Raw genomic sequence first — 27,492 nt, 5'->3', positions numbered from 1 at the left:
ATTCCATGGACAGAGGAGCCTGGCAGGCTACAGTCCGTGGGGTCACAAAGAGCAGGACACAACTGAGCAACTAACACACTTTGATTCAAATAAGAAATCTAATGCTAGTTGAATTTATAAAAAAAAAAAAATGCTGTCTGTAGTTATGGGGAGTGTTCTGTGTACAAACACATCTTCATCATATGTTTATTGCATTGTCTTTAATTGGAATAAAGAGCTAAAATATACTCTCCTTCCTTTAACATTTACTAGTTAGATCAAACTGATTTCTTTTTATCAGTGAGTAAATTGCTCCATGATTATTTGAAATGTAAGAAGTTGAATGAACCTCAGATCATTTGAGTCCATTAAGAATTTGGTACTGAAAAAACTAAAAATAATTATAAGTCTTTTTCATTAAAAAATTATTTATGGCCTTTTTTTTTTTTTAAACATTTGATCTCACTTCTATTATGGTCAGTGAAATGGGGCAGGAGTGTCTTATTTTGTCCATTTTAAATGGAAACACTGAAGCACAAGATAAGGGACTTGCCCAGAGTTTCACAGAAACTCATTAGCCAAGTTAAGTGAACTCTGGTACCCCAGCTCCCAGCCCAGAGTTTTAAATTTGAAATTACTAATGATTCGAGGTTGCCATGTTAATTAGGGGCCATCTACCACTGTAATGTTGTAGAGAAATGAGTTGATTTCTATTATATAAGATTTTGAATCTATAATAATGATAGATTTAAGGGAACTACATATAAAATTTTTCCTCTGGGAAAAGGAATGATAAAAATTTCAAATTTCAAATGTAGATTTAGTATGTTGAAGAGTAACTACTGAGATTAAAGATAATGGTGCCTTATTTTATACTTTGCTTTTAAAATCTAATGTTGGTTGATGTTTATCTGGTAATGATTATTTGTGCTCTCTTAGTTTTATCTTTTTTTTTTTTTTTTAAAGAATGAAACGTGCATCTGAAATCTGATGGCTATTCTATTTTTCATCCATGAAAGGCCAAATGATAATCATTAAAAATTTTAAGATGCCAGTGGCATCATTAATTTTCTAATTGGAATGTCTTATGACGTTCTTAGAAATCTGGAGATAAATGGCTAGCTGTATGCCATGATTAGTAAAGTCTGGAAAAGTAAAACTTTCTAATAAGGCCGAAGTTCTCTCCTTTCTACTTCCCAGTTGATTATGCAGGAGCAGTATTAATTAGTGGATAATTGGTGTCTGCTTTCATTCCATCACTTATCTTTACACTCCAGTTTCTCTATACAATTAAAGTAAAAACTAGTGAGATGATGTGGATCGCAAAACAGCAGTAAAACTTCAAAGTAAGGCCTACCCTTGCCATCTATCAATTTTACAATTTTAACTGGTATAAAATACATTATCTTGGTGTATTAAAAATAATTGGATTTTCTTGCATTAATTAAGGACTCACACAATAGTTGTACATTTTCACTTCTACAGATGAAAGAAGTTTTGATTCATATGGTAATACTTGAGGAAAATTTTGTTATTAGTGTTTTCCTGAGGAGCATGCTAGGAATTCACATTTTCCTTGTGATATTTTAAATTTTAAAAATTACATGAAGAAGATATCTTATGAAAAAAGATACGCCGTAATTTCTTAGTGCATTTGACTGTAAGCACATATTAAGTCTGGGGTTTTATACAAATGAAATTCTGAAGTTGCATGCATTCTTATTTGGAAGTGGTACTACTGTGTTTTCATTTTATTAGGACTCTGATTTTATATTATTCTGCAAATAGTAATGAAGGGCAGTACAGAGAGTTTTAGGTTCAGGTGATTGTAATGTAGGCTGAATGAGTGAAAGAGTAATCCAGTGAAGAAGTATTAAGATCTTGAGAGAGGGCAGTGAACATTGTACCATATGAAAAACTGATAGAATACATAATGACAGCTCTCTGAGGCTATTCCATCATGTGTCCCAAACTGGCTGTACTCTACCTTGGATTATGTAGGGATCATGAGAAGCCAAAGTTCTATGACAAAAAGGAGAACTTTTCTGGGTCTCTGTTACCACATGCTGTTTTCCTTATAGCACTGGTAGCAGGAGAACTGATCATGCCCTCCTTGTTTGGGTCCTTACGCTGACATGTACATAATCACGTTGGTAGACATCATGAAATCTCTCAGAACACTTTTGTTCTGGTGGGTTCTAAAGTTCTATCTGAAGCGCTGCTTTAGGTCCAGGTGTTTCCTTTATTTAAAATATTCCAAATTCTCTAACTTACACCCTTCTCAGATTACTCTGAACTACATTATAATAGACAAAAGTGAGGGGACTGGATGCCACAATCTTCGTTTTTCAAATGTTGATTTTTAAACCAGCTTTTTCACTCTCCTTGTTCACCCTCATCAAAAGCCTCTTTAGTTCCTCTTCTCTTTCTTCCATAAGGGTGGTGTCATCTGCATATCTGAGGTTATTGATATTTCTCCCAGCTATCTTGATTCCAGCTTGAGCTTTATCCAGCTGGGCATTTCTCATGATGTACTCTGCATATAAGCAGGGTGACAATATACAGCCTTGATATATTCCTTTCCCAATTTGGAACCAGTCCATTGTTCCACGGAGAAGGAAATGGCAACCCATTCCAGTATTCTTGCCTGGAGAATCCTGTGGACAGAGGAGCCTGGTGGGCTGCTGTCTATGGGGTCGGACAGAGTTGTACATGACTCAAGTGACTTAGCATGCATGCATGCATTGGAGAAGGAAATGGCAACCCACTCCAGTGTTCTTGCCTGGAGAATCCCAGGGACGGGGGAGCCTGGTGGGCTGCCGTCTGTGGGGTCACACAGAGTCGGACATGACTGAGGGATTTAGCAGCAGCAGCAGCAGCCATTGTTCCATGTTAGGTTCTAACTGTTGCTTCTTGATCGCACTTCTTAGATTCATTTATAGCGATGTGAGCAATCAGTTGTCTCTTGGGCCTTTTTGGCCCAGGCTGCAGAGCATTACTTTAAGTCCTTTTGGCTTAAAGTGAGCCTTCTAAGCTCATCCTGGCTAAAACAACCCCTGGTGGTGTTTATAGCTGTCGTTTTTAACTTTCTTTCTCTCTCTCTTTTTTAAATAACTGAATTTTTTTTTTTTTTGAGTTAAATTATCTAAAGAAACCCCATATATAAAAAGAGGAGCTGGTATGGTTAACAACAAAGTTTTGTTAGTAGGGGATAGGGAGTTGGAGAGATCAGCGAAGGGAAAGAATGAGTTTTACTCTGATTACTTGGACCCTCATTCCTGGAGATGAGAGACCTCTGAAGTGCCTTAGAGGTTAAGAAGCAGCTTGAAATCTCCTGATGCTGAGGTGCTTGGGATCCAGTCGCAATGGTTGGCATGAATAAAACCATTGGTCTTTCTGTTCAACAAGTTCCCTGGTGATTTGTCATTACCCTGGGGTAGTGATTTTCAGTTCTTTCTTGCATCTGAGAATTAAGAACTAGGCCATCACTACAACTGGGGCTTTAATAAACTCTCAGCTATCATTAAAACTCTCATCAGTCACATTTGTAGTTAGTAATATGGACAAGCAGCTTTTTTTAATAAATTAAGTTGCTTTGGACTAGATGATTTTATTAGTGTAGATATAGCCAAAGAATTACTGTCAGATGAGGAAAAGCTTAGGAGTAATGAGCATATTGATCTTGCATAAGTCCCTATAATGTTCTGATGAATTTTAAAAATACTTGACATATTTTACATTATTCTGTAGTATTATTTTTAATTTTGAACTTTAGCCAGCATCTGATGAAGCCCTGTGCCAAACACCATGAGGAGATGGAGGGAGAAAAATAGGACAGGATCCTTGCCCTCACATTTCAGTCATGCCAAGTACAGGATGAAGAACGTGACATTTTAGGATTTTTTTTTTCCTTTCCTTTTTCATTCACCACCTGAACTTTTTTGTTTCATATTGTGCAATTTCAAATTTTAATTTGCTGACTTGTAAAGCATGTTTATGACTGAAAATTTGATAATTTAAGGTTGTATGTTTTCTTTCAAATTATTATTAGATTGCAAGATTGGAGGAAGATAAAGAACTCCTTAACCAATTGCACAGTGTTGATCCCACAAGAGAGAGCAACCGAATGGAGCAACTTGTTCGAGCAAAAGCCCATTTGCATCAGAAATTAAAAAGTTTAGAAGCTGAAATAGCAGAATTAAGAGCTGAAAAAGAGAATTCTAGTGCTCAGGCAGAAAATGTCCAAAGAATTCAGGTGCGGCAGTTGGCTGAGATGCAGGCTACAGTCAGATCCCTGGAGGTAAGATTTTAATTGCTTCCCGGTAGACTATGGCATCCTTTTTCTTTCTCTATTTGAAGTGCAGTTGACAGACCTTTGATTTTTAGAGCATAAATATGTGCTCACCACTTTAATGCTGACGCATTTGTGGAATCCCAAGAGTAGATATACTTTCTGTAAAGAAGAAAGCTCTTGATTGAAGCAATAGCTATGCTACCACATTTACAAAGGGATTGTTTATTCTTTGGGAGTCATGTCACCTAGCTGAACTGTTTTAACTCTTATAATGCCACAGAGTAGAATATTCAAAAATTTTTTTAAAAAATTGAGTTTCTGAAGACTAAAATCATCTCAAACCAGAAAGAGCAATTTCTTTCTAGTTATTCCCTTACGCTGTGATTTAAGATCTTAAAATCATAAATCCTGTTTCAACAGAAATACTGCGTTTATGTCTTATGACAGCTTCATGCCAGAGTAACAAAATTCAGCTTGGCTGCTAATGCATATAAAGCCTTTACTGAAGTATTCCTAAGTTCATTAGGGAAAGAAAAGAGCTGTCAGAGCTACATTGGTACTCTTAGGTATTCTCCTATGACGTTCTTGGTTTCCATTGTTGGAAAGGAAAAACTTTTACTTTATCCTCTTAGGTTCAGTGTTTGAGGATTGTGAGTTAAACTGACAACAGACAGATTAGCAAGAGAAAAGACAGATGTTTATTCATGTGTATAAACAGAAGTTCACAGAAAAATGTGACTCAGAGACAATTGTAATTTGGGGCTTATACACCATTTTATGGAGAAGGCAATGGCAAGCCACTGCAGTACTCTTGCCTGGAAAATCCCATGGATGGAGGAGCCTGGTGGGCTGCCGTCTATGGGGTCGCACAGAGTCGGATGCAACTGACGCGACTTAGCAGCAGCAGCACCACCATTTAATGAGGAAAAGAGATGGGGAGAAAGGACAATTATAGGAAAACAAATGACTTTTAGGAAAGATAAATGGGCCCTTAGGAAAACAAATGGGAGATGTGACAATTTTGTGATGATGTTTGTGTAGATGATTTCTTATCCTGGTGGTGGTGTCTCCTGTGATAGAAATTGATCTTCCCTAGTTATGAAACCCTTGGGGAAGGGAATTCTAACACTTAAGTTCTTTCTAGAGGCTCTGCTTTTAGACAGATAAGAGGAGTTCAAGGAAAAAGTTTTTCCTGTGTCTTCTGATTCTCAGAAGACTTCAGCTCAAAGTAATTTTTATGTCACAGTGGCAAATTCTGGACCCCTTTATCATTTTATTTAGATAATGCTTAGTGTCTTACATGAAGCCAATATACTAGTTTCATAGTTTTTAAAAATTTATTTATTTTGAGCAATCTGAAATGTTTTGTTTTCAGAATGTTTCAAAATAGTTGTGAAGTGATTTGAACTGGAGGGAAATTAGTGTGCATGTAGTTTTTATTTAAAATCCGATATCCAAATCCGAAGTAGCGAGTTTTTTCCAGGCTGCCAGCTGGTAAAAGAAGTATAGTAGTATGTTTTGAAGAGTAGAAGTCACCTTTTTGTTTTCCGGATGAAGCTCCTGGCAGTATTTAGCGGATTCCTGAACTAAAGTTGTCATTGGACAGTATCATTGGACCTTGGACACGAGGCAGTTCAGAATGAAGTGTTTATGTTGCTATCCTTCCATCCTTAACGTATCTCCTCAGTGACAGAGTAAGTGGGATGACTGTGATTTGAGTGTGGTATGTGATCTCTGTGTGAAACTTTGTGTTGAGGTTGTTTAGTGATTATTTTTAGGACAAGTTGAATGATGACACAGGGTGGGAAGTTTATTTGTGATGTTTTCAAAAAAGCCTATGTTTTTATTATTTGTCAGATGAAAATAAGTAAATGGTAGTAGCATGCCTTTCTCTGTTGGGTTTTTGGTTTTTTGTTTTTTTTGGCTCTCATTGTGCCTGGAGAGTATCATTTTATATGTGAGGAAAATAAGTTTTTGAGTTATTTTTAATGTACTCCTTATATTTAAGATATATAGGAAATGAGATGTTATAGAACTGAAGCTTATCCTTTAATTGCAAAATGTTTTCATGTTAGCTATTTTGAATAGAAATATTTTTAAAAAGTATTTATTTTTCCCTTTCTAATTAAAGAGTACTATGAATATTACCATCCAGGAATTTTCTTGACAACTTCATTAAGAATTTTTATTATGTGATGAGGTCAGGAACTAAGCTCCAGATTAGTGAGGATTTTAAAATTTTCATCTCTTGGGTTTTTTTTTTTTTTTTTCCCCTTAATCTCCATTGATTTTAGGTTTTCAGTTCTCACTTTTTTTTTTATTTTATTTTTAAACTTTACAATATTGTATTAGTTTTGCCAAATATCGAAATGAATCCGCCACAGGTATACCTGCGTTCCCCATCCTGAACCCTCCTCCCTCCTCCCTCCCCTACCCTCCCTCTGGGTCGTCCCAGTGCACCAGCCCCAAGCATCCAGTACCGTGCATTGAACCTGGACTGGCGACTCGTTTCATACATGATATTATACATGTTTCAATGCTATTCTCCCAAATCTCCCCACCCTCTCCCTCTCCCACAGAGTCCATAAGACTGTTCTAAACATCAGTGTCTCTTTTGGTGTCTCGTACACAGGGTTATTGTTACCATCTTTTTAAATTCCATATATATGCGTTAGTATACTGTATTGGTGTTTTTCTTTCTGGCTTACTTCACTCTGTATAATAGGTTCCAGTTTCATCCATCTCATTAGAACTGATTCAAATGTATTATTTTTAATGGCTGAGTAATACTCCATTGTGTATATGTACCACAGCTTTCTTATCCATTCATCTGCTGATGGACATCTAGGTTGCTTCCATGTCCTGGCTATTATAAACAGTGCTGCGATGAACATTGGGGTACACGTGTCTCTTTCCCTTCTGGTTTCCTCAGTGTGTATGCCCAGCAGTGGGATTGCTGGATCATAAGGCAGTTCTATTTCCAGTTTTTTAAGGAATCTCCACACTGTTCTCCATAGTGGCTGTACTAGTTTGCATTCCCACCAACAGTGTAAGAGGGTTCCCTTTTCTCCACACCCTCTCCAGCATTTATTGCTTGTAGACTTTTGGATCGCAGCCATTCTGACTGGTGTGAAATGGTACCTCATAGTGGTTTTGATTTGCATTTCTCTGATAATGAGTGATGTTGAGCATCTTTTCATGTGTTTGTTAGCCATCTGTATGTCTTCTTTGGAGAATACCACAAATGAGCCCTCCTGTCTACCTGGTAATACATTTTTTCATATCTTCTATGTACTTATAATCCCACAGAATGCTTATTTGAATTATGTTCACAATAATAGTAAATAGGTATCAAATGTGTGTTTAGGTACGCATTCTCTGAGAGAAGTATATGGGTTTTAGCTTGGTGTGGGGGCTGTTGAAAAGTAAGTTGTCTAGGTAACTTTCTTGCATATTTCCTGGAACAGATCTTTCATTTAAATTCTTCTAATTGCTTTGATAAAACTTGTTACTTTGTATATGTTAATGTTGAGGTTTTGGATAATTGGAGGTAGTATGATTATTTATTTAATTAGTGCTTATTTTTATATAATTGTGAAAAATTAGCAAATTTTAAAATATTTTGTTTTAATAAAAGGCTGAAAAACAGTCAGCTAAACTACAGGCTGAACGCTTGGAAAAAGAGCTACAATCAAGCAATGAACAAAACACTGCGTTAACTAGTAAATTGCATAAAGCCGAACGGGAAGTAAATACATTGGCCAGTAAAGTAAGTTGTCCTCAGTATCTGCTTTATTCTTTAAAATGCTTGAGACTGTATAATGACAAAGGAATTTTGTGTTTAAGTAGCTTACTTATCTATGTTGAAGTCTCTTTTTTGGTCTTATTCTACCTTCTAAATACATGTCGAATTTGACCGTTCTAACTGCCTTTTATTGTGACCATTCTAGTCTAGTTTTTAGATTAGCCTCCTGACTTGGTCTCTTCACTCTACCCTGTCAGAGCTTTGTGTGATCTGGCCTCTGCAGTCTTTCCCCAGTCCTCATGGTCCCTTTTCCCTCCTGTTCACTTTGCTCTAGCCTCACTGGTCTTCTCACTCTTCTTTGATCAGGCGTCTACCTCAGGGCCTTTGTGCTTGCCTACCTTGCATGATCTTCCCTCACATATGTATATTGCTTCTTCCTCACCTATTTCTGATGTTGCCTTATCAGAGAGGACTTTTGTTTCTTCACTTAGTGAAATACCATCTTCCCTCTTCCTCCACCTTACTCTCTGTCTTTTTTATCTGCTTTATTTTCCTTTATATGTCTTAACGCCATGTGATAAATTTGTTTATTTTTGTCTTTTATATCCCTTTTCCTTCAATCAAATATAAGCTCCAGGAGAACCAGGATGTTGCTTCTGTTACTGTTAGATCTTAGCTCCTGGAACAGTGCTGGCACACAGTAGACACTCAATTAATATTTGTTAAATGACTGAATCAGCAGCATGATCTGCATTTTTTTAAAGAATATAGTGGTTTGAGCATCTTTAATATACAGTATTCTCAGAAATTTAGATGTTTTTTCCTCCCTCAAAGGCAGTATATATATGCTATGCTATGCTAAGTCACTTTAGTCGTGTCCGACTCTGTGCAACCCCATAGACAGCAGCCACCAGGCTCCCCCGTCCCTGGGATTCTCCAGGCAAGAACCTTGGAGTGGGTTGCCATTTCCTTCTCCAATGCATGGAAGTGAAAAGTGAAAGTGAAGTCGCTCAATCGTATCCGACTCCTAGCAACCCCATGGACTGCAGCCCACCAGGCTCCTCCGTGCATGGGATTTTCCAGGCTCCAGTAACCAGAAGTAGGATACCAATGATGAAAGTACTTTATAGAATACTGTAGTGAATATCAGCACTGGGGGGAGTCCGACATTCAAATTACATTTCTTCCCCTTACTAGCTGTGTGATCTTGGGCAATTTACTTTCTCTATGAAGACTTTAGCATTTTCTTTTATGAAAGAAGACTAATACTTTATAGAGTGTGGCAGAGATTAAATGAGATATTCTGCACTTAGATATAAAACACTTAGCATAAGACTAATATATAATCACCTGAATATACCTATATTAGTAGTACTTGGGGCAGCTCTAAGAACTTAAAAATAAAACTGATTTCTGTCAATGAGATCATGTATTATATTTCTATTAGAGTAATGTAAAATCATCTTAAAAAAAGTTTCTAGACCATAGGGAACACCATAGTCTGGTAGAAATATGTGGACTTATCTAGAGAAGTAATGTATTCATCATAAATTCCTTGTCCAGAGTCAAACAGTGTTTATGACAGAAGAAAGAGATAGTTTTAGTTGGCAGAGTGTGAGTATTCTGGTCCCACTGAAGAGATTATTCGTACTGTGGAAAGGAATACCTCAATCTGTTTTAAGTTGTGGCTATGAAATAATCAATTCCTCCCATTCCTTTGGTTCTGATTGCATTATCCTAAGCAGCTTTCTCTGAAATTTTTGGTACAGGGAGAGAATGCACTGGTCCTTCAGGGTTAGAATATTCTAGTTTCCATTACAGTTTTTTTTTCATGATTAATAAACTGACTTTCTGGTTTTATAGATCACTTTTTGTAAACTTCAGTAGTGTGAACTTTGTAAACTTTAGTAATCTCTCTCTGACCTTGAGAGTTGTCTTTAAGTGTAGTGACAAAATTGGATTTCTGTGTCTGAAAGGCCAAAGCCATAATATTAGATATATTAGATGCCATCCTTGGAAGATAGTCTACCCAGTTTTTTCTGTGGCAAATACATATATTTTCCACTTTCAGACTTAATAACATACATTGCTAAGAGTTGCCTGTTTTGTTAAAGGCACATTTGCATTATTTTGCATATAAATGGTCTATTAGAAACCACCCATCAACTTTAGACAAATCAAGTTTTCATTTGAGATCTTGCATTATAAAAATATTTTGTTGGAAGGATAAATTTTAAAATAATGTTTTAAGCATTGTCACAGTTTTCTTTGCAACTTGAAATTTTCATCAACATTTTGTAGTTCTCACAAATGATTGCTTGCAATGCAAAGGAACACCTGGGGTGTTTTTGTCTAAATTATTCAGATTTGTAAATGTTTGTTAGGTTTTGAACAGTTATGTCACGTAACTATCAATGTCTTGGATTAAAAAGTATTACCAAAAAAAAAGTATTACCAAAGATGGCCTAAAAATAATGACCTTAAACATATTTTATATTCAGTTAGATAAATTCTTCTGTTACCTCTTGAGGTGTTTGAGCTTTAGGACTCCAATAAAATGTATAGTTTTAAGGAAGTCATCCCACAGAGTTATCCTTATTATGTAAGTTAATAAGGTCATTCCATCTCTGACCTTTGAAAAAGATCAGAGTTTGAATACTGTCTCTTTGGAATTTACTTGAAGAGCTTCTTGAGTAATACATTTTTTCAACTATATTTGAATTTCTTGCTTACGCATATTGTTTTCTTGTGTGTGTTTGTGTAATTTAACAGATTCTGAACCCTTATAAAATGCCTGTTCTTGCTACTTTGTTATACTTCTTAAAGTTTTATTAACACTAGCTAATATTCTCTGAATATTAATACTTCTCTTGTGTCAGAAGCATAAAGCAAATTCACAAAGACTAGAATCTACATGGAAAACACATTGTGGAAAAAACAAACAGGGTAGCTTGGCCCTGGGAAGTTAAGAAGACTGTAAATCTTTTCAAATTATGTGCGACATTTTAACTTGTACATTTTATTTAAGAAAAGATTCCTGGTTTTCCTAGAGTTTTTGGTGTTTGAGTACAAAAGTTAAAAACTAGGAATCTAGAGGCAGAAAGAAACTATTATACCCATTTGGGATTTGGTTCATATTACTCATAGAAAGTACTTTTATTTGTCATAACTCAGTAATTAATATTCATACAAGTTTTTCCATTTTTAATAAAATAATTCCTTTTAATATCTTTTAGGAAGTTAATAAACTGTTAGTATAAGTGCAGTCATTTTACGATTTTAGAAATATGGCACTAAAGGAAAACAAACTCATCAGGGTCCTTAGATAAATTTGAATGCCTGTTGCTTGGGCATATACCACTAGTTTAATAATAGTAGTAGTCTGAGGATAACTTCATGTCTGATGTTGAAACTGAAATTCCAATACTTTGGCCACCTGATGCAAAGAGCTGACTCATTTGAAAAGACCCTGATACTGGGAAAGATGGAGGGCAGGAGGAGAAGGGGATGACAGAGGATGAGATGGCTGGATGGCATTGTTGCAGGAAGGGGGATCCCTTCCAGGGCCTGAAACTGGGCTCTTGTCTAACACTCGGAAAAGAATTCTCCGAGGAGATACGTGCTGACAAAGCAAGAGATTTTATTGGGAACGGCACCCGGGTAGAGAGCAGTAGGGTCTCTACTACTGTTTTCTCTCCAGGAAAACAGCTCTGCTCGCAGGGTTTTATGGTGATGGGATTAGTTTTCAGTGATCTTTGGCCAATCACTCTCATTTAGTCTTTCCTGGTGGAGCACGCATTGCTCAGCCAAGATGGATGCTAGCGAGAGGGATTCTGGGAAGTGGCCGGACTCCGGTGTCTCCTTTCGACCTTTCGCGAACTCTTCCGGTTGGTGGTGGCTTTTTAGTTCCCTATTCCTTATCAGGATCTCCTGTCATAAAACAACTCATGCAAATGGTTACTATGGTGCCTGGCCAGGGTGAGTGGTTTCAGTCAGTCTGCTTCCCCTAACAGCATCACTGACTCAATGGACATGGGTTTGGGTGGACTCCGGGAGTTGGTCATGGGACAGGGAGGCCTGGCGTGCTGTGGTTCATGGGGTTGCAAAGAGTCGGACATGACTGAGCGACTGAACTGTTTATTTAGTTTCATTGATTATAAATTTAATTGAAAAATATTTTCTCATTTCAGTAAATCTGAATGAATTAAAAATAATTTTATATATTTTGTAGTTCTCATTGAAATGAAAGATTCTGCAAAATAACATGGCTCTGATTTTCTGCCTCATCTATAAAGCAGCTACAGTGTGGTTTGCTAATGAACTGTATGTCATTCTTAACCTTCTGCAATTAGTGTATAATAGCAGGTTATGATTACATTTGTCATACATTATAGCTGTATTTAAATTTTAAAGCATTTATGAATTCTATCATGAAATTATAAAAACTCAATCTATAGCAAGTTTGAATTTTAAAATGAATATAATTTTTTAGCTGCTCTGAAAGCATTTAGAGCTTTGTAAATATTGTTCTTTGAGACTTGCTTTCATAGAAAAGAACTTCAGGAAGATTTAAAAATGCAAATCTCATGTCAGCACAAGGTATTCATTTTGTGTAGTACCATTTGCAAATCTGTGGGTTAATTTGGAGGGTTATGTCTTAGTGTGATCTTAGCAGTACAAAGGCAGCACAGTACTTTCTTAATTTGTTTCTTTTCAAAGTGAAGATTTTGCACGAAACCCTGTTACAGTTCCAAGACCTTTCATAGACAGAGTCTTTTCCAGTAAGATACTTCTGTTTCTCATCTTTGCCCTCTTTGGCTCTGGGACCTCTTCCTGATTTATTTCAAACTCCCTTCTCTAGTTTTTATAGACTTTTATTGCACTCAAGTAACCTATCCTTTATGCTTCTATTACCACCGTCTTATATTTTACATATTTGCCTTTCTATAGTTGTGATTTTTCTCCTCTTATTTAATAGTTTTATACAATAGTATAATTGTGAGAATGCAGACTTATCTAATCTTTATGTCTATATGGTTAAATCCTCAATATAGTACTGTACCTAATTTTGGAAAACACCTCACCAAAGGGCAGGGATATGGAAACTTAGAGAGTAGTGCAGATGATTAGAGAGACAAAACTTTCTTCTTTGCTGCTGTATCCCCAGGCTTCTCAGACAGTGCTTGGGCACATAATAGGCGCTCAAGAAATATTTATTGAATAAACAAAGCAATACTACTTATGAACTATAATCATTCAGCTTTCAAAAGGAATGTTTAGAGAAAAAGCTGTGTTGGTTAACTGTATAGAAAATATTAGTTACATTGACCTTGGGTCTTTAAAAGAATCAGATTTTGGCAGTAAAGGTTTAAATTAGATTTATACATTTTGTACTTGTTTAACCTACTAACCAACCGCACACACACATGCACACACAATTTAGTCACTGGATTCAGTAGATGATTCTTTCTTGTCCACTTTGTCAGTCCTTTGCCTCATAATTGGTTCATTTCTTTTCAGCTTCTTGATCCAACACACTTCTAGTTAACTTTCTGAAATACAGTTGCTTATATCATCTTTAACAGCTAACAGGATAAACAGTCCTTTTGTGTGGCATATAGGTTTATTCCCTGACAGATTTACACCTTCTTATGTTGTATCTGTAACAAGTTGGTTGTTGTTTTCCGAGCAGACTGTTGATATTCTACTTTTATAATACTTTGTATGCTGTGTCTTATACCTAAAATGCCTTCTTGTTACCAGCACTCTTTTTTGGAAGAAGACATCAATATTTCTTCCCTGAAGATGTTTCAGTCATTGACTGTTAGATTTTAGGTACTTGCAGTTAAACTTTTAAAGACCAGATTAAGCCAGATGACCCCACCCAGCTATTTAAAGAAGCGACTCAGTTCTCTTAGAAGCAGACTGTTTCCTCAGTGCCAACTACTGTTCTAGGCACTGAAGCATCTTCCCTCCTGGAAGTTGCTTCACTCTGTACTCTGCTACCAAAGGTTTCCCTCCTTTCTCCTAATGTTTTTGGGTTAGCACTTAGTGGCAAGAAAATGACCAATAGTAATTTCAATTTCTGATTATCAACAGGTAAAGGAGCTTAAGCATTCAAACAAACTAGAAATAACAGACATCAAACTGGAGGCAGCAAGAGCTAAGAGTGAGCTAGAAAGAGAAAGGAATAAAATTCAAAGTGAACTGGATGGTAATATATGATTTCCCATGCTTTTTACTGTTACTGTCACATATAAATTCAGATTACTAAAATAGATCAAACTGAATTTTTATTTCCAATTTTAAGCTTAATTGAATTTTAATTTTAGAGCACATATGTATTGTTTGTGTGTCAAATGTTCATTCTGTGATGTAACTTAAAAAATCAATCTTAAGGTTATATCATAGTTATTTGATTAATACATAAATTAAGTAAAACTTTATGGATAGGATTCCATACTTCCAGGGTTTATAACTTAAAATCTCTTTAGATCATGTGATTATTAGTCTCAGATCATTTTAATTCTAAAGAATATAAGGAACAAAGGTGGGTTTCAGGTCCAATTTTTAAGTCAAAATTTTTTTTTTTAGGTAGATGCTACGCCAGTTGTTGGGTCTAGTTCAATCTTAGCTTATTTTTAAACTCCAGTTTAGCTGTAGAATGTCCTTATCATTAAGATTTCTCAGAATTTATATTGTTCCTGACTTAAGTATTGAAATAAGCTGCCTGGACCTGCAGCTGTCATCAAATTGGTCTTTAGTTGAACTAGACTCCAGTTTCAGACAGAGCTTATGATGAATGACTGTTTTCATTATTCATTTCTGCTTGATGTTGACTCATGGATTTTCAAAGTGTTAGGGAGCAAATTTTCTTTGGAACTTAGAGTTTGAGAGCCAGCTTTGCATTTTTTTAAACTTTGAGTTAGATATGAATTTGTTTTAATCATCCCATATACAAAATACTTGTCATTTCATTACAAGGAAAATTTGTGAATTCATTGGACACACTTGAAAGCTTCCAATTTATATTAGAAATCTAACAGTTCTAATAGGTTTTAATTTTATTCACTCTGCTTCCCAGCTAGCTTTCTGTGGATTTAGATTACAGACCCTTTTAGAAGTATTTAAACCTCTTTTGATATTACCCAGGTCGATGTCCCCAGCTCTCAAGATCCAAATGAGTAAATGTATATACCATTTATTAAGGTTTTTTTGTGTGCATGCTTAATAAAATGACAAATGGAGTCTGAGTGGTAGTCTTTTTCATTAAGAAAAACTTGTCAACAAATGTAAAGATCTTTGAGATATGTATTTGGAGAGACTTTGTGTTCTTTTGTCTTACTGACTTATGAATATTTGGTCTTAATTACAATTTTTCTTTTTAATAACATTGAATATAGTAGAGTGTTCTTCTTTAAAAAATACTAGGATTACAGTCAGACAATGAAATTCTCAAATCAGCTGTTGAACACCACAAGGCGCTCTTAGTAGAAAAGGACCGTGAATTAATACGTAAAGTACAAGCTGCCAAAGAAGAAGGTTATCAAAAACTTTTGGAATTACAAGATGAAAAGTAAGTAATTACCTTATTTTGTTGGTTAAATCTCCTTGCAGATGAAAACATTATCCTGTCATATCATGCTTATTGTAGTTCTTGTAATATAATTATCATTTGTTGTTTTAGGCTAGAACTTGAGAGCAGATTAGCGGATTTGGAGAAAATGAAAGTGGAACATGATGTCTGCAGGCAGTCTGAAAAGGATCAGTGTGAAGAGAAATTGCGAGCTTCACAGATGGCAGAAGAGTCGGCCAGAAGGGAACTACAGAGTATTAGGTTATATACACACATATTTTTTAAACTTTATTTTGAAATAATTTCATAGCTAACAAAACATTGTAAAACTAGTACAGAGTATTCCCATGTAATCTTTGCTCAGATATCTTATGTATTTGAATTATTTTGATACCTTTGTTGAAAATCAGTTGACCTTATATATGTGTGTGTCTGTGTTCTGCTCTGTTCTGTTTCATTGATCTGTATGTCTGTCTTGACACCAATATCACTCTCTTGATTACTGTAGGTTCATAGAAGTTTCATTCAGGTAGTGCATATCTTCTACCTTGTTCTTTTTGTGCAAGATTGTTTTGGCTTCCCTGGGTCCTTTGCCTTTCTACATAAATTTGAAAATCAGTTTATCACAAAGGCTTGTTACGATTTTGATTGGCATTGCATTGAATCTGTAGCTCAGTTTAAGAAGAGTTGTCATCTCACGGTCTGTCCAGTCAATGAATATGGCCTGTCTCTCCATCTACTGTATTTGTGTTCTAAGTTGCTTCAATTGTGTCCAACTCTTTGTGGCCCCATGGACTGTAGCCCGCCAGGCTCCTCTGTCCATGGAATTTCCCAGGCGAGAATACTCGTGTGAGTTGCCATTCCCTTCTCCAGGGGATCTTCTCAACCCAGGGGGACAAGAACCCCACATCTCTTGTGTCTCGACCCAGGGGGACAAGAACCCCACATCTCTTGTGTCTCCTGCATTGGGAGGCGGCTTCTTTACTACTAGTGCCACCAGGGAAGCCCAAAGGACACTGGACTGGGAGTCAGAAGTTTTTTGTTCAGCAAACATTTGTTGAGCATATACTGTGTACCAAGCTCAATTCTAGATACTGGGCATTCAGGAGAATCAGATAACTAAGACACACTCTCTATCCTGAAAGGGACAAGTTCAATACCTGTAGTGGGGTGATATTGAGATGGGAATGATAAGTGGGAGGATGAATATAACCAGGGTACAAGTCCTGGTTTAGGCCTACAGTTTTCTTTTCAGCTTTTGGATCAGTGCCTGGCACTGTGCTTGTATGCATGCTTAGTCACTCAGTTGTGTCCAGCCCTTTGCAGTCCTTTGGACTGTAGCCTACCTGGCTCCTTTGTCCATGGGATTTCCCAGGCAAGAATACTGGAGTGGGTTAACCATTTCCTTCTCCAGGGGATTTTCTCTACCCAGGAATCAAACCTGTGTCTCCCACATTACAGGCAGATTCTTTACCACTGATTCTACTCTGAAAACATTTATATTTTATTTGGGTCATCTTTAATTATTGTCATCAAAGTTTTGTCGTGTTCATTGTATATATCAAGCTCATATTGTACTAATTTTAATTCTAAGCATTTTTATGTGATTATAAACAGTTATTTAAAAATTTTTTTTACTTCCTAATTGTTTATTGCTAACATCCACGGTCTCCTGCATTGCAGGCAGATTCTTTACCAACTGAGCTATCAGGGAAGCCCCTCCAAAAAAGAAAACACACACATAGTTAGAAATATAGTTGACTTTTATGTGTTGTTCTTGAATTCTGTGACCTTACTAAAGTCATGTATTTTCTACTAGCTGCTTTGTGGGTTCCTAGTTTTCTAACATCATGTTTTATACCTTGTACTTTCTTTTAGTTTATTTCTTAATTTTTTTGGTTATTTTTTGAGTTGGAAATTTACTTCACCTAATGTTCATTCTTTCATTTTTATTGGTAAAAGTGTCATACTGAGAATTTTCTTATTACTGCTTTAAATGTATCATAGAGATTATGTTATGTAGTGTTTTAATTATCATTATTTTTTAGAAATTCTCTAATTTTAATTTGCATCTTTTTACCTAGGGATTAACTGAAGATGTGTTAATAGAAGGTGTGGTTGTTTAATAGAAGGTGAAATGAATAGTTTTCAAGGGCTGCCATACATAACAAAATACCATAGACAGGGGTAGTTTAAACAATGGAAATTTATTTTCTTATAGTTCCGGAGGTTAGAAGCCTGAGATCTGTGTATTAGCAGGTTGAGTTTCCCCTGAGGCCTCTCTCCTTGGCTTGAGTGGTTGCATTCTTACTGTGCCCTCATGGGGCCTTTCCTCTGTGCTCACGTATCCCTGCTACCTCCTTCCTCCTCTTATAAGGACACCAGTCTTATAAGGACCCACCCATATAACTGCATTTAACCTTTGTTACCTCTTTAAAGGCCTTGTCTCCAGTACAGTCACATGTAAGTTACTGAAGCTTTTTAAATTTCCAGGTGATAGGCCTTATTTATTTATTGTTAAATTTTAGTTTTATTGCATTGTGATCAGAGAGTATTGTTTCTGTTAGTTCTGCTTTATCTGATGCTGCTAAGTTGCGTCAGTTGTGTCCAACTCTGCGCGACCCCATAGACGGCAGCCCACCAGGCTCCCCCATCCCTGGGATTCTCCAGGCAAGAACACTGGAGTGGGTTGCCATTTCCTTCTTCAATGCATGAAAGTGAAAAGTGAAAGGGAAGTCGCTCAGTCGTGTCCAACTCTTAGCGACCCCATGGACTGTAGCCTACCAGGCTCCTCTGTTCATGGGATTCTCCAGGCAAGAGTACTGGAGTGGGGGTGTCATTGCCTTCTCCGTTTCTGCTTTATAGGACATACTAATGTTTTCTTTGTGACCTAGTATAACAAGGCCAAGACTAGTGTAAAGCCAGTGAGGCAATCAGGGTTCGTGTTGACATTGGACTTGCAGGAAATCTGGACTGAGTCTCATTAATTTTTTTACCCTGGGCACCTCTCTTGCCTTATCCCAGTCTTAGACCTGTAATACAGGATCAATTTTGTGAGTGTTACATAAGGGCTAGTAAAGAAAGTGCTCAATTATAAGAGTATAAAATTTGATATATACATCCATAAGATCTACCTTATTAACTGTGGTGGTTCTTCTCCATACTTTTATTTTTTCTTCATTTGTCTTGTACAAAGAGTTATATATTAAAGTCTCCTATTGTTTAATGTGCTTCTATCTATGACTCCTTACATTTCTTGTAATTTTTTTGCTTCATAGGTGATTGCTATATTATTTGGTATATAGATAACTATAACAGTTACACTTATGAATTGTGGCTGTTAGCACTTTCTTTTTGTCTTTTTTTTTTTGGCTTGAATTTCACTTTGATATTATTATTACTCCTGTTTTCTTATTGCTTCCATTTGCCTGGTGTACTTACTGTTAGTCTGTCTGTTTAAATGTGTCTTTTATGTGTAGCATACATAAGCAGCTGGGTCTTGCTTTGTATCCAAACTAGAGACCTTTTTGTTTTAATGGATGAGTTAAGCCTGTTCACATGCAGTGAGCACACATGCAGGAGGAGCATAAGAGATCGCCTGTTGAGATTTAGAATTATCTTCCTCTTTTTCGTTAGAGGTATTTTGAAGTTTGGGCATTTTCTGTCTTCCATTTATGTGAAAGATGTGATTTTGTCTGGCTTTATTTGATCTTGGTTTTCTATATTTTTGTAGGACGTGTGTGTGTGTGTGTGTGTGTGTGTATAAAACATAGAACTAGGCATTTACTGTTATCTTTTGCTACCTGGAAGTCCCCTATATCTGCTTTTTAAAAAATTCTAAAATCTTAATGACTTTCTAATTATATAGATTACAGTTGAGAGGTGTTTTTTTTTTTTTTTTAATCATGTTCATTAAGCTGTAGGTTATGTTTTGGAACACAGTTTTTAATTTTCATTACCCAGGAATCACCTCAGGCAAAGATATATGTATTATTTACAAATGTCAGGTTTTATGAGCTATTAATTTAAATGTTAGCTACGACAATTCTAGGATCATAAATCTGTTACGGATTTTGAGAGCCAGTCTTATGCTACTCTTTGCTTTTAGGTGGGTACATATTTTTTTAATGAATCAGGACAGTTTGGCTCTTTTTTAAATCTCTTCTTGATAGTCTCCAGAAAGGAGAGAGAGGGGCCCGCCCTCACCCCAGAAACCTCACTCTAATGTTTTATCTTATTATGGTCCCACCGTTTGGCCAATTAGAATCCTTTCTGTTAGAATTTAAGCCTGTTTCTCCTGGTTTGGGCTTCTGTTGCTATAGTGATAAAATGTGCAGCAATCATCACTTGAAGACAATAATGAACTTGACCCTTATTTTTTTATGCTATATAAAGCAGCTTTCATTCCTGTATTTTTAAAATATAAATGATTTTATATTAGCCACTTTGATCATTTTTTGATTCCTCTTCAGTTTCTCCAGGCCATTTATAATGTCTGATGGACCCTAATTTATTAAAATAAGGACCTAATAACCAACTTAAAATATATTTATTAGCAGAAGGGTTAATTCACAAAATTTGTACGTTTTTTAATGGTCAATAATTGTGTTTTTCCCGTGGCAATTCTGGTCTTCTGATTTATTAAGTCTAGCTATATCAACCAGGTCTATTTTGACCAGTTAATAAAACAATCATCATTGTGACTTGTCTTACATAGAATTTGTGGTAGGTCAGAAAGAGACTACCTGTGGAGAAAAAGGTTTTGCTAGGGTTATGAAAAGCCTAAAGCATATAAAGCAGAAGTATCCATTTATTTACAAAGTGGGGTTAATCACTTTGGCAGATGCTTTCAACTATTAATTACATTCCAGTCTCTTGTCTTCATTAACATGGTTTCTTCATCACTGGCCTAAATAATAAAATGATTATTCTAGTTAGTATTCTGTATTTCAAAAGGCTTCCCCCCTCACAAGTTTGTAAAATTTATAAAGTTACCTGTAAATTAAAAACATGTTAAAATTACACAATTTTAAATAAGATCACATACCCAGCCAACTTTTGGTTATGGCAGTAACCCAGCTTCAGCTAACTTAGGCATAACAAAAAGTGGTGGCAGGGTTGGGGGGTGGTACTTTATTGGCTGAGATATATTTGGACAGGACAGGGATTGTGCTGGTCTCACGGACAGCTGGATCCAGGAACTCAAATGTGCCAGATGAGAGTGACTTCTTCCCTCCTTTCCCTGCCTCCTCTCTTCTTTCCTAACTCCTGTATCTGCTGCTCTTCTACTGCTTTCTCTGTGAGGACAAGACTGTCTTTTGAGATCAGAGTCAGAGTTCTCACTTGATGATTCAAATTAGGAAAATCTGGAAAGACTTTGTGTATGGTTCATATGCCTGTCCCTGGGCCCACCACTGTGGCCAGAGGGATAGGGCACTCTGACTCTGCTGAAGTTTTATTGCCTGTTTCTGAGTGCATGGGCATGGTGGTGGTATGTAGAGGGAGAGGTGGTAAAGTGCAATTTGTCACCACAAGTGGGAAGAGGTGTCTTAGAGAAATAGCATCAGTTAATAAACTGAAAGAAAGAGAACTTGATCATTTAAAAGTTTTGCAGTTTAAAGCCAGAGCTGTATTTTTCTGTTTGTGGCTTTCTAATTTTTTCTTAAGTTTTTTAGAAACATTTAAAAAAACTCTCTCCTATATATATTCCTTTCTACTTATTATACTGTATCTTGAGATGAATTATCTGTTGCATATCATCTTAGTAGGGAGCAGGAGACTTAGACTTGGCCAGGTGAACAAGTTCTTTTACAGAATTTGAACAGCAAAATAAGGGATGGAAAAATATGTGGCAGCTTTTGACAGACCAGACAGTTTGTGTGACATGTCCTTGCTTGTAATTCAGGCCAATTACTCTAGCCTGGTTCTGGCTCTCTAGTTCTCTGTCTATTCATAGAGTCTCGTGTATCTTTCCAGGAAGGTCCTTTTTTCTTTACTAATAATGACCAGAGACGATTTCCATCACTCAGGGCAAGAACCTTGGCTTTCATGAAAAACTGCCTTTCTCAAAAAACTGATTCTAAGGATCTTAGACAATAGAGAAATCACAAATACAACTTCTGTGTGGTAATTGAGACTGACATCAAATGAAGCCAAGAGTTTAAAGTCTAGTTTCTCAGTCATAATAGCCACATTTCAAATGTACGTAGCCACAGGTAGCTAGGAACTATCATATTGGATGTGCAAATTATAGAACATTTCCATCATTAAAGAAAGCTATCAGACAGTGCTGTTGGACTGTAAGTTCCTTAAAGACGGGATTTTGTCTGTTATTCTCCGGTGTATCTGCAACACTTAGGACTGGGTTCTGCGTTTGTAGGTACTCAGTAAATAGTTAACTGAATGTTGAAATGACATACATCAGCTGCGTGTCATAGAAAACGTAGGCAGTAGTCAGTACAAGAGAACTTTGAAGAGAACTTAGAACAGCTCCATCTCACTGTTACTCCAAGTGTTTCCCACTGAACTTCTCTGCAGCTGCATACTCTGTTTGTACTTTGGTTTTCCAGTCTGCTTACTTTCAAATATAGTTTCTTTCATAATTACTTTCAAAGTGTAAAGCACTTGATCTCATAGTTTCTCATTTCTCAACTTACCCTTTACTTTTCAACTTCTCCCCATCAGTAATCCATTAACAATTTTTGCTGTAGCCTCTGAAATGTGTCCCATTACCAATAAAATTTTTTTATAGTCTCTACATTTTTAAAACACCCCCCTCACTGATAACTTTGTCCCGATGGTATATTGCCTGGCAGCATTTTTAAGTAGAAATTATTTCTCCATCCTGTCTCCTACAACTAGGGACCAAGAAGAGAAATCACTGTTTGTGAATCCCATTCTTGCTTTCAGACCATTGTTTGAGTCAGTTCGGTTCAGTTCCTCAGTGGTGTCCGACTCTTTGCGACCCCATGGACTGCAGCACACCAGGCTTTCCTGTCCATCACCGACTCTCAGAGCTTTCTCAAACTTATGTCCACTGAGTCGATGATGCCATCCAACCATCTCATCCCCTGTCGTCCCCTTCTCCTGCCCTCAATCTTTCCCAGCATCAGGGTTTTTTCCAGTGAGTCAGTTCTTCACATCAGGTAGAGTTTCAGCTTCAACATCAGTCCTTCCAGTGAATATTCAGGACTGACTTTCTTTAGGATTGACTGGTTTGATGTCCTTGCAGTCCAAGGGACTCTCAAGAGTCTTCTCCAGCACCACAGTTCAAAGCATCAGTTCTTTGGCACTCAGCTTTCTGGCTGTGCTGGTAAAGAATCTGCCTACAATTGTTTGACTAACTTTGGTTAAAATGGCCTTTCCTTTGATGTTGCTTGCATCTATCTCATGCCTGTCTTTTTTTCTACCAGTTACTGACATACAGAATATTCCCCAATGGTCCCTGAGGACCTTCACTTCTGTTTCAGGTTTTCTCTATTTTCTGTCCTTTCCCATCATTCTTACTGATCATACTATTCATATTCTTGACTCTTCTAACACCTTAGCCATTTGTTTATTTTATCTCAATTCTGGCATTCTTCATCTGTATTCTAAGCCCTTTCACTTAGCCGTGGTTTGGAGACCTTGTCATCTCCTAGAGCCAGTCATTTCAGACACTTATTTTTTTTTTTTTTCTTTCCACCCCATTTTCACTGAAGATAATGAAACTGATAGTTCTTGTACTTTAAAAAAAAAATTCCTCCTATCTCTTAGACTGGTTCCCCTGCTGCCATTCAGCTTGGAAACTGTGTCCACTGTCCCACCATGCTCTTACTTGTACCTGAGCAAAGGATCCTGGATATGAACTTTTTGCACTTCCTACTATCTGAGAATTCCTGTATCTTTATCCATCCCCTCCTCCCTTTCTATTAAGATTCTTTTTTCCCTTTATATCCAAAGTAAGTAGTACTTTTCATCCCACCCCTTTATTTCCTCTGGAGTCTTGCTTTGGCAGTTACCCTCTTCTTCACCTCTACCTTCTCCTCAGACTCAAAGGTTCAGTTCAGATCGCGTGATCCTTTTATGAAAACTAATTGTACTTTCTTCTATAGTTTGTACTTTTAAAACTTATTTTCTTTTGGCTTGTGATACCCTTTGACTATTCAAAACCTTCTAATCATCTTCAACACTTTTTCAAAATAATATCTACATGTTTTGAACTCTTACTGTTACTGAAATTTAAGACCATTGAATTTATCCCTGTTAAGGTTACTTTTTGTTAAATGTAAATATCCCTTAGAATCCCTAGCTATAATGATCTTAAATCAAGGACTAATTTTCTCCTTAAAGAAATAAAAATCTCCAACCAGTTGTGAATTCTAAGCCAGCATTGCTTCAGCAGAGTGAACTGAAGAGAATTATGTAGATCATCTTTTATAGTCTACCAAAGTGATATTCTTACCTCTTTCATGTTTAATGATTGTCAGATACTCTATCATTTTTTGGTTTATTTGGCTTCGAATTTTGTATGTAGGGCATTTTTGTTTCTCTTCATGTCTACATAATTTATTTAGAAAGCGTCATGAGAAACGCTGGGCTGGAAGAAGCACAAGCTGGAATCAAGATTGCCAGGAGAAATATCAATAACCTCAGATATGCAGATGACACCACCCTTATGGCAGAAAGTGAAGAAGAACTAAAGAGCCTCTTGATGAAAGTGAAAGTGGAGAGTGAAAAAGTTGGCTTAAAGCTCAGCATTCAGAAAACTAAGATCATGGCATCTGGTCCCATCACTTCATGGGAAATAGATGGGGAAACAGTGGAAACAGTGTCAGACTTTATTTTTTTGGGCTCCAAAATCACTGCAGATGGTAATTGCACCCATGAAATTAAAAGATGTTTACTCCTTATGACCAACCTAGACAGCATATTCAAAAGCGGAGACATTACTTTGCCAACAAAGGTCCGGCTAGTCAAGGCTATGGTTTTTCCAGTGGTCATGTATGGCTGTGAGAGTTGGACTGTGAAGAAGGCTGAGCACTGAAGAATTGATGCTTTTGAATTGTGGTGTTGGAGGAGACTCTTGAGAGTCCCTTGGACTGCAAGGAGATCCAACCAGTCCATTCTGAAGGAGATCAGCCCTGGGATTTCTTTGGAAGGAATGATGCTAAAGCTGAAACTCCAATACTTTGGCCACCTCATGGGAAGAGTTGACTCATTGGAAAAGACTCTCATTCTGGGAGGGATTGAGGGCAGGAGGAGAAGGGGACGACAGAGGATAAGATGCTTGGATGGCATCACTGACTTGATGGACGTGAGTTTGAATGAACTCCGGGAGTTGGTGATGGACAGGGAGGCCTGGCGTGCTGTGATTCATGGGGTCACAAAGAGTCGGACACAACTGAGCGACTGAACTGAACTGAACTGAATACTTTCATAACTGGGTCTTGTTTCTTAACTGATTTACCAGGTGTATCCAAAATCTTGACAAGAGCCAAGCTATATTTGAAGCCGCACTGTAACTCTGGACCTGAGAGAGGACCCACAGTGTTTTCTCCTCTATTATCATCTTCGTAGTTACGTAGAAAGAAACTTTTATTAACTCAGTAACCTAAAAGTGCCAAATTAATAACACCATAAACATTTAAGGGGAAAATGCACAGGTTTGAGAGCATTACGTATAGCTAGACTTACAGAATCAGAGTGTGACTAGTCCTGTCTAAGGAGCACAGGCAGAGCAAGACTGGCTCTCTTCCTTTAGAGCAATTGTTTCTGGCTTTGTATGTACCTATCTCAGAAGCAATGTATTTTATGGTTCGTCCATGTCATATTGTCCAACCAACTTGTGCATTTAAATATTTAATCCAAGATTTGAGTTGGTTCATTTAGTCCATCAGCAAATACTGAATCTTTATTAGTGTTTAAAGCACAACTCTAGGCCCTTGAGAATGTTGTCTTCCCAAGAAGCAGTTGTAATTAGGTTGAAAAGGCATGCTATTAATGCTAAACTATAAAGAGTATGTGCCAAATAAATTATATTTGAGGTAAGTGTTTGAAGGATTTTTAAAAGGGAGGGTTGAGAGCTTATCCTGTCAAAGCTAATTAGTGTAAAGTCTTTCTCATGAGGTTAGTCCTTTGGTCACCAGGGATGCACTGTGTTTTTAAGGTTTTGGCTGAGAATGTATCATTCCTTTTGAAGAGGACACAAATTGTGTAAGTGTTCTTTCATCTCAGGGATGAAAACTCAATATATTTTACAGAACATGGTATGTTGTCTTGTACTAGATAGTTTTCTTTTAAATTCTGGATTTAAAATCAGTATAATTGAGGCATAATGAAGTGAGACACAGGAATACTTAGGTATGAGAAGATCTTTGTCCCATCTTAATTTGGCTGCTTGGTAGCAATGTGATTTGGGCCTGACTTAGCTAAGCCTTTCTGTATTATTTGAAATTATAAAGATGACTCTTGTTACTTCCATAGAACTATTGTGGGAAATTACTAAACTGGCCAACCTTAATTAAAAGTTGTCTGTTATACTCTAGACATCATGGAAGGCTTTAAAGATACATTTAGAAGCTGTATAACCTAGTGGAATGAAAATGAAGAAGCAGTATATCTGAAAGCATGTTGTAAATTGTGAAACACTGCCTGGCTGTAAGATGGCTCCTCCTGAACTGGACTGCTTTCTCTTGCGTTACTAACCCATTGTGCTCTTCTCCACCAAAGCCTTTTGTTCAGGCTGTCCCCTGTGTTTGGCAGAGCCCTACCCATCAGAGTTACATCTCCATGTAGTAATCTCTCATCCTTCTAGATAGAATTGATTTCTCATCTTCTCTGTGCCCATAGTTCATAGATTTTTTCATAGCAGAAGTAGAAATTTGTTACATTTTACTTATATATGAACACGACTTGGTTGCTTGAAGTCAAAATCTTTGCCTTTGAATCTACCACTTTGCATAAAGACAATGCCATGTGTCAGTATGAGCACTCAGTAAGATGATTGTCTAACTCAGTGAAATATATGAACTATGGATTTTTAATAATATCTTTTGTTGGGTTGTGACTTTTAGGTTAAAACTTCAACAACAAATTGTGGATATTGAAAATGCAGAAAAAGAAAAAAAAGAAAATTCTGACCTGAAACAGGTATTATTTTAGCAAACATATTGCTTTTATTTTTTTAAGTGCTTCTTTAAATCTGCGTTTTGAATCTATTGGCATTTTATATATAAGAATTCTGAAAATATTTCAATTGATAATGAATTGATGAGGTTGATATGTAAAGATAAAGTGTTTAAACCTCTTTAAGCTCTAGTTCATTAAGTTTCTTTTGCTAATTGCTGTTTCTCTTATAATATTTATATGCTGTGGCCCACGATCAGTTTTTATCACTATTTACTTATGGCTGTGCCGAGTCTTCGTTGCTTCACACAGTCTTCCTAGCTGCGGGGGCTGCTCTCTGGTTGTGGTGTGCAGACTTCTCAGTACTGCGGCTTCTCTTACTGTGGAGCATGGGCCCTAGGGTGCTTGGGCTTTAGTTGTGGTGTGTGGGCTTAGCACTTGTGGCACGGGGGCTTAATTGCCCCATGGCGTGTGGAATCTTCCTGGGACCAGGGATTGAACCCTTGTGCCCTGCATTGACAGTCATATTATTAACCATAGGACCATCAGAGAGGTCCCAAGATCAGTTTTTTAAAATTATATTTTAAAGGACAATATTTTGATATTATAAATTTAAAAAATGAATTAGAAAGATCATCCCTGTTTTGAGTTACTTGTGTGATTGACTTGTAACTTTGCATTTCTTATTCCATGAGCTATTTTTTAAATTACATCCCTGTGAAATCTAAAGAGTTGTATTTATGGAAGGAAATTCATATTTTAATTCAAGTTGTTTGGGTTTAGGAAAGATCT

At 36.7% G+C, this 27,492-nt stretch overlaps 1 protein-coding gene across 4 annotated transcripts in view; it reads left to right on the top strand.

Moving 5' to 3' along the window:
- CEP83 (centrosomal protein 83) overlaps positions 1–27,492 on the top strand; it is a 137,985-nt gene that overhangs the window by 83,659 nt on the left and 26,834 nt on the right. For all 4 annotated transcript variants that reach the window (XR_015163559.1, XM_086399072.1, XM_086399073.1 and 1 more), the window contains 6 exons: positions 4,031–4,279; positions 7,911–8,042; positions 14,118–14,232; positions 15,450–15,594; positions 15,706–15,855; positions 26,649–26,724. Coding sequence is in view for 3 of the 4 variants with exons in the window: in XM_086399072.1 (XP_086255198.1) it covers positions 4,031–4,279; positions 7,911–8,042; positions 14,118–14,232; positions 15,450–15,594; positions 15,706–15,855; positions 26,649–26,724 (867 nt within the window). In the remaining variant the exon portion in view is untranslated. The remainder of the gene's footprint in view (positions 1–4,030; positions 4,280–7,910; positions 8,043–14,117; positions 14,233–15,449; positions 15,595–15,705; positions 15,856–26,648; positions 26,725–27,492) is intronic.

Source organism: Bos grunniens, chromosome 5 (assembly GCF_055505025.1).
Source record: "Bos grunniens cultivar Pamir isolate PY7600 chromosome 5, Bosgru_T2T1.0, whole genome shotgun sequence".
Lineage (NCBI taxonomy): Eukaryota > Metazoa > Chordata > Mammalia > Artiodactyla > Bovidae > Bos > Bos grunniens.
This window is presented reverse-complemented; position numbering and strand designations above follow the sequence as displayed.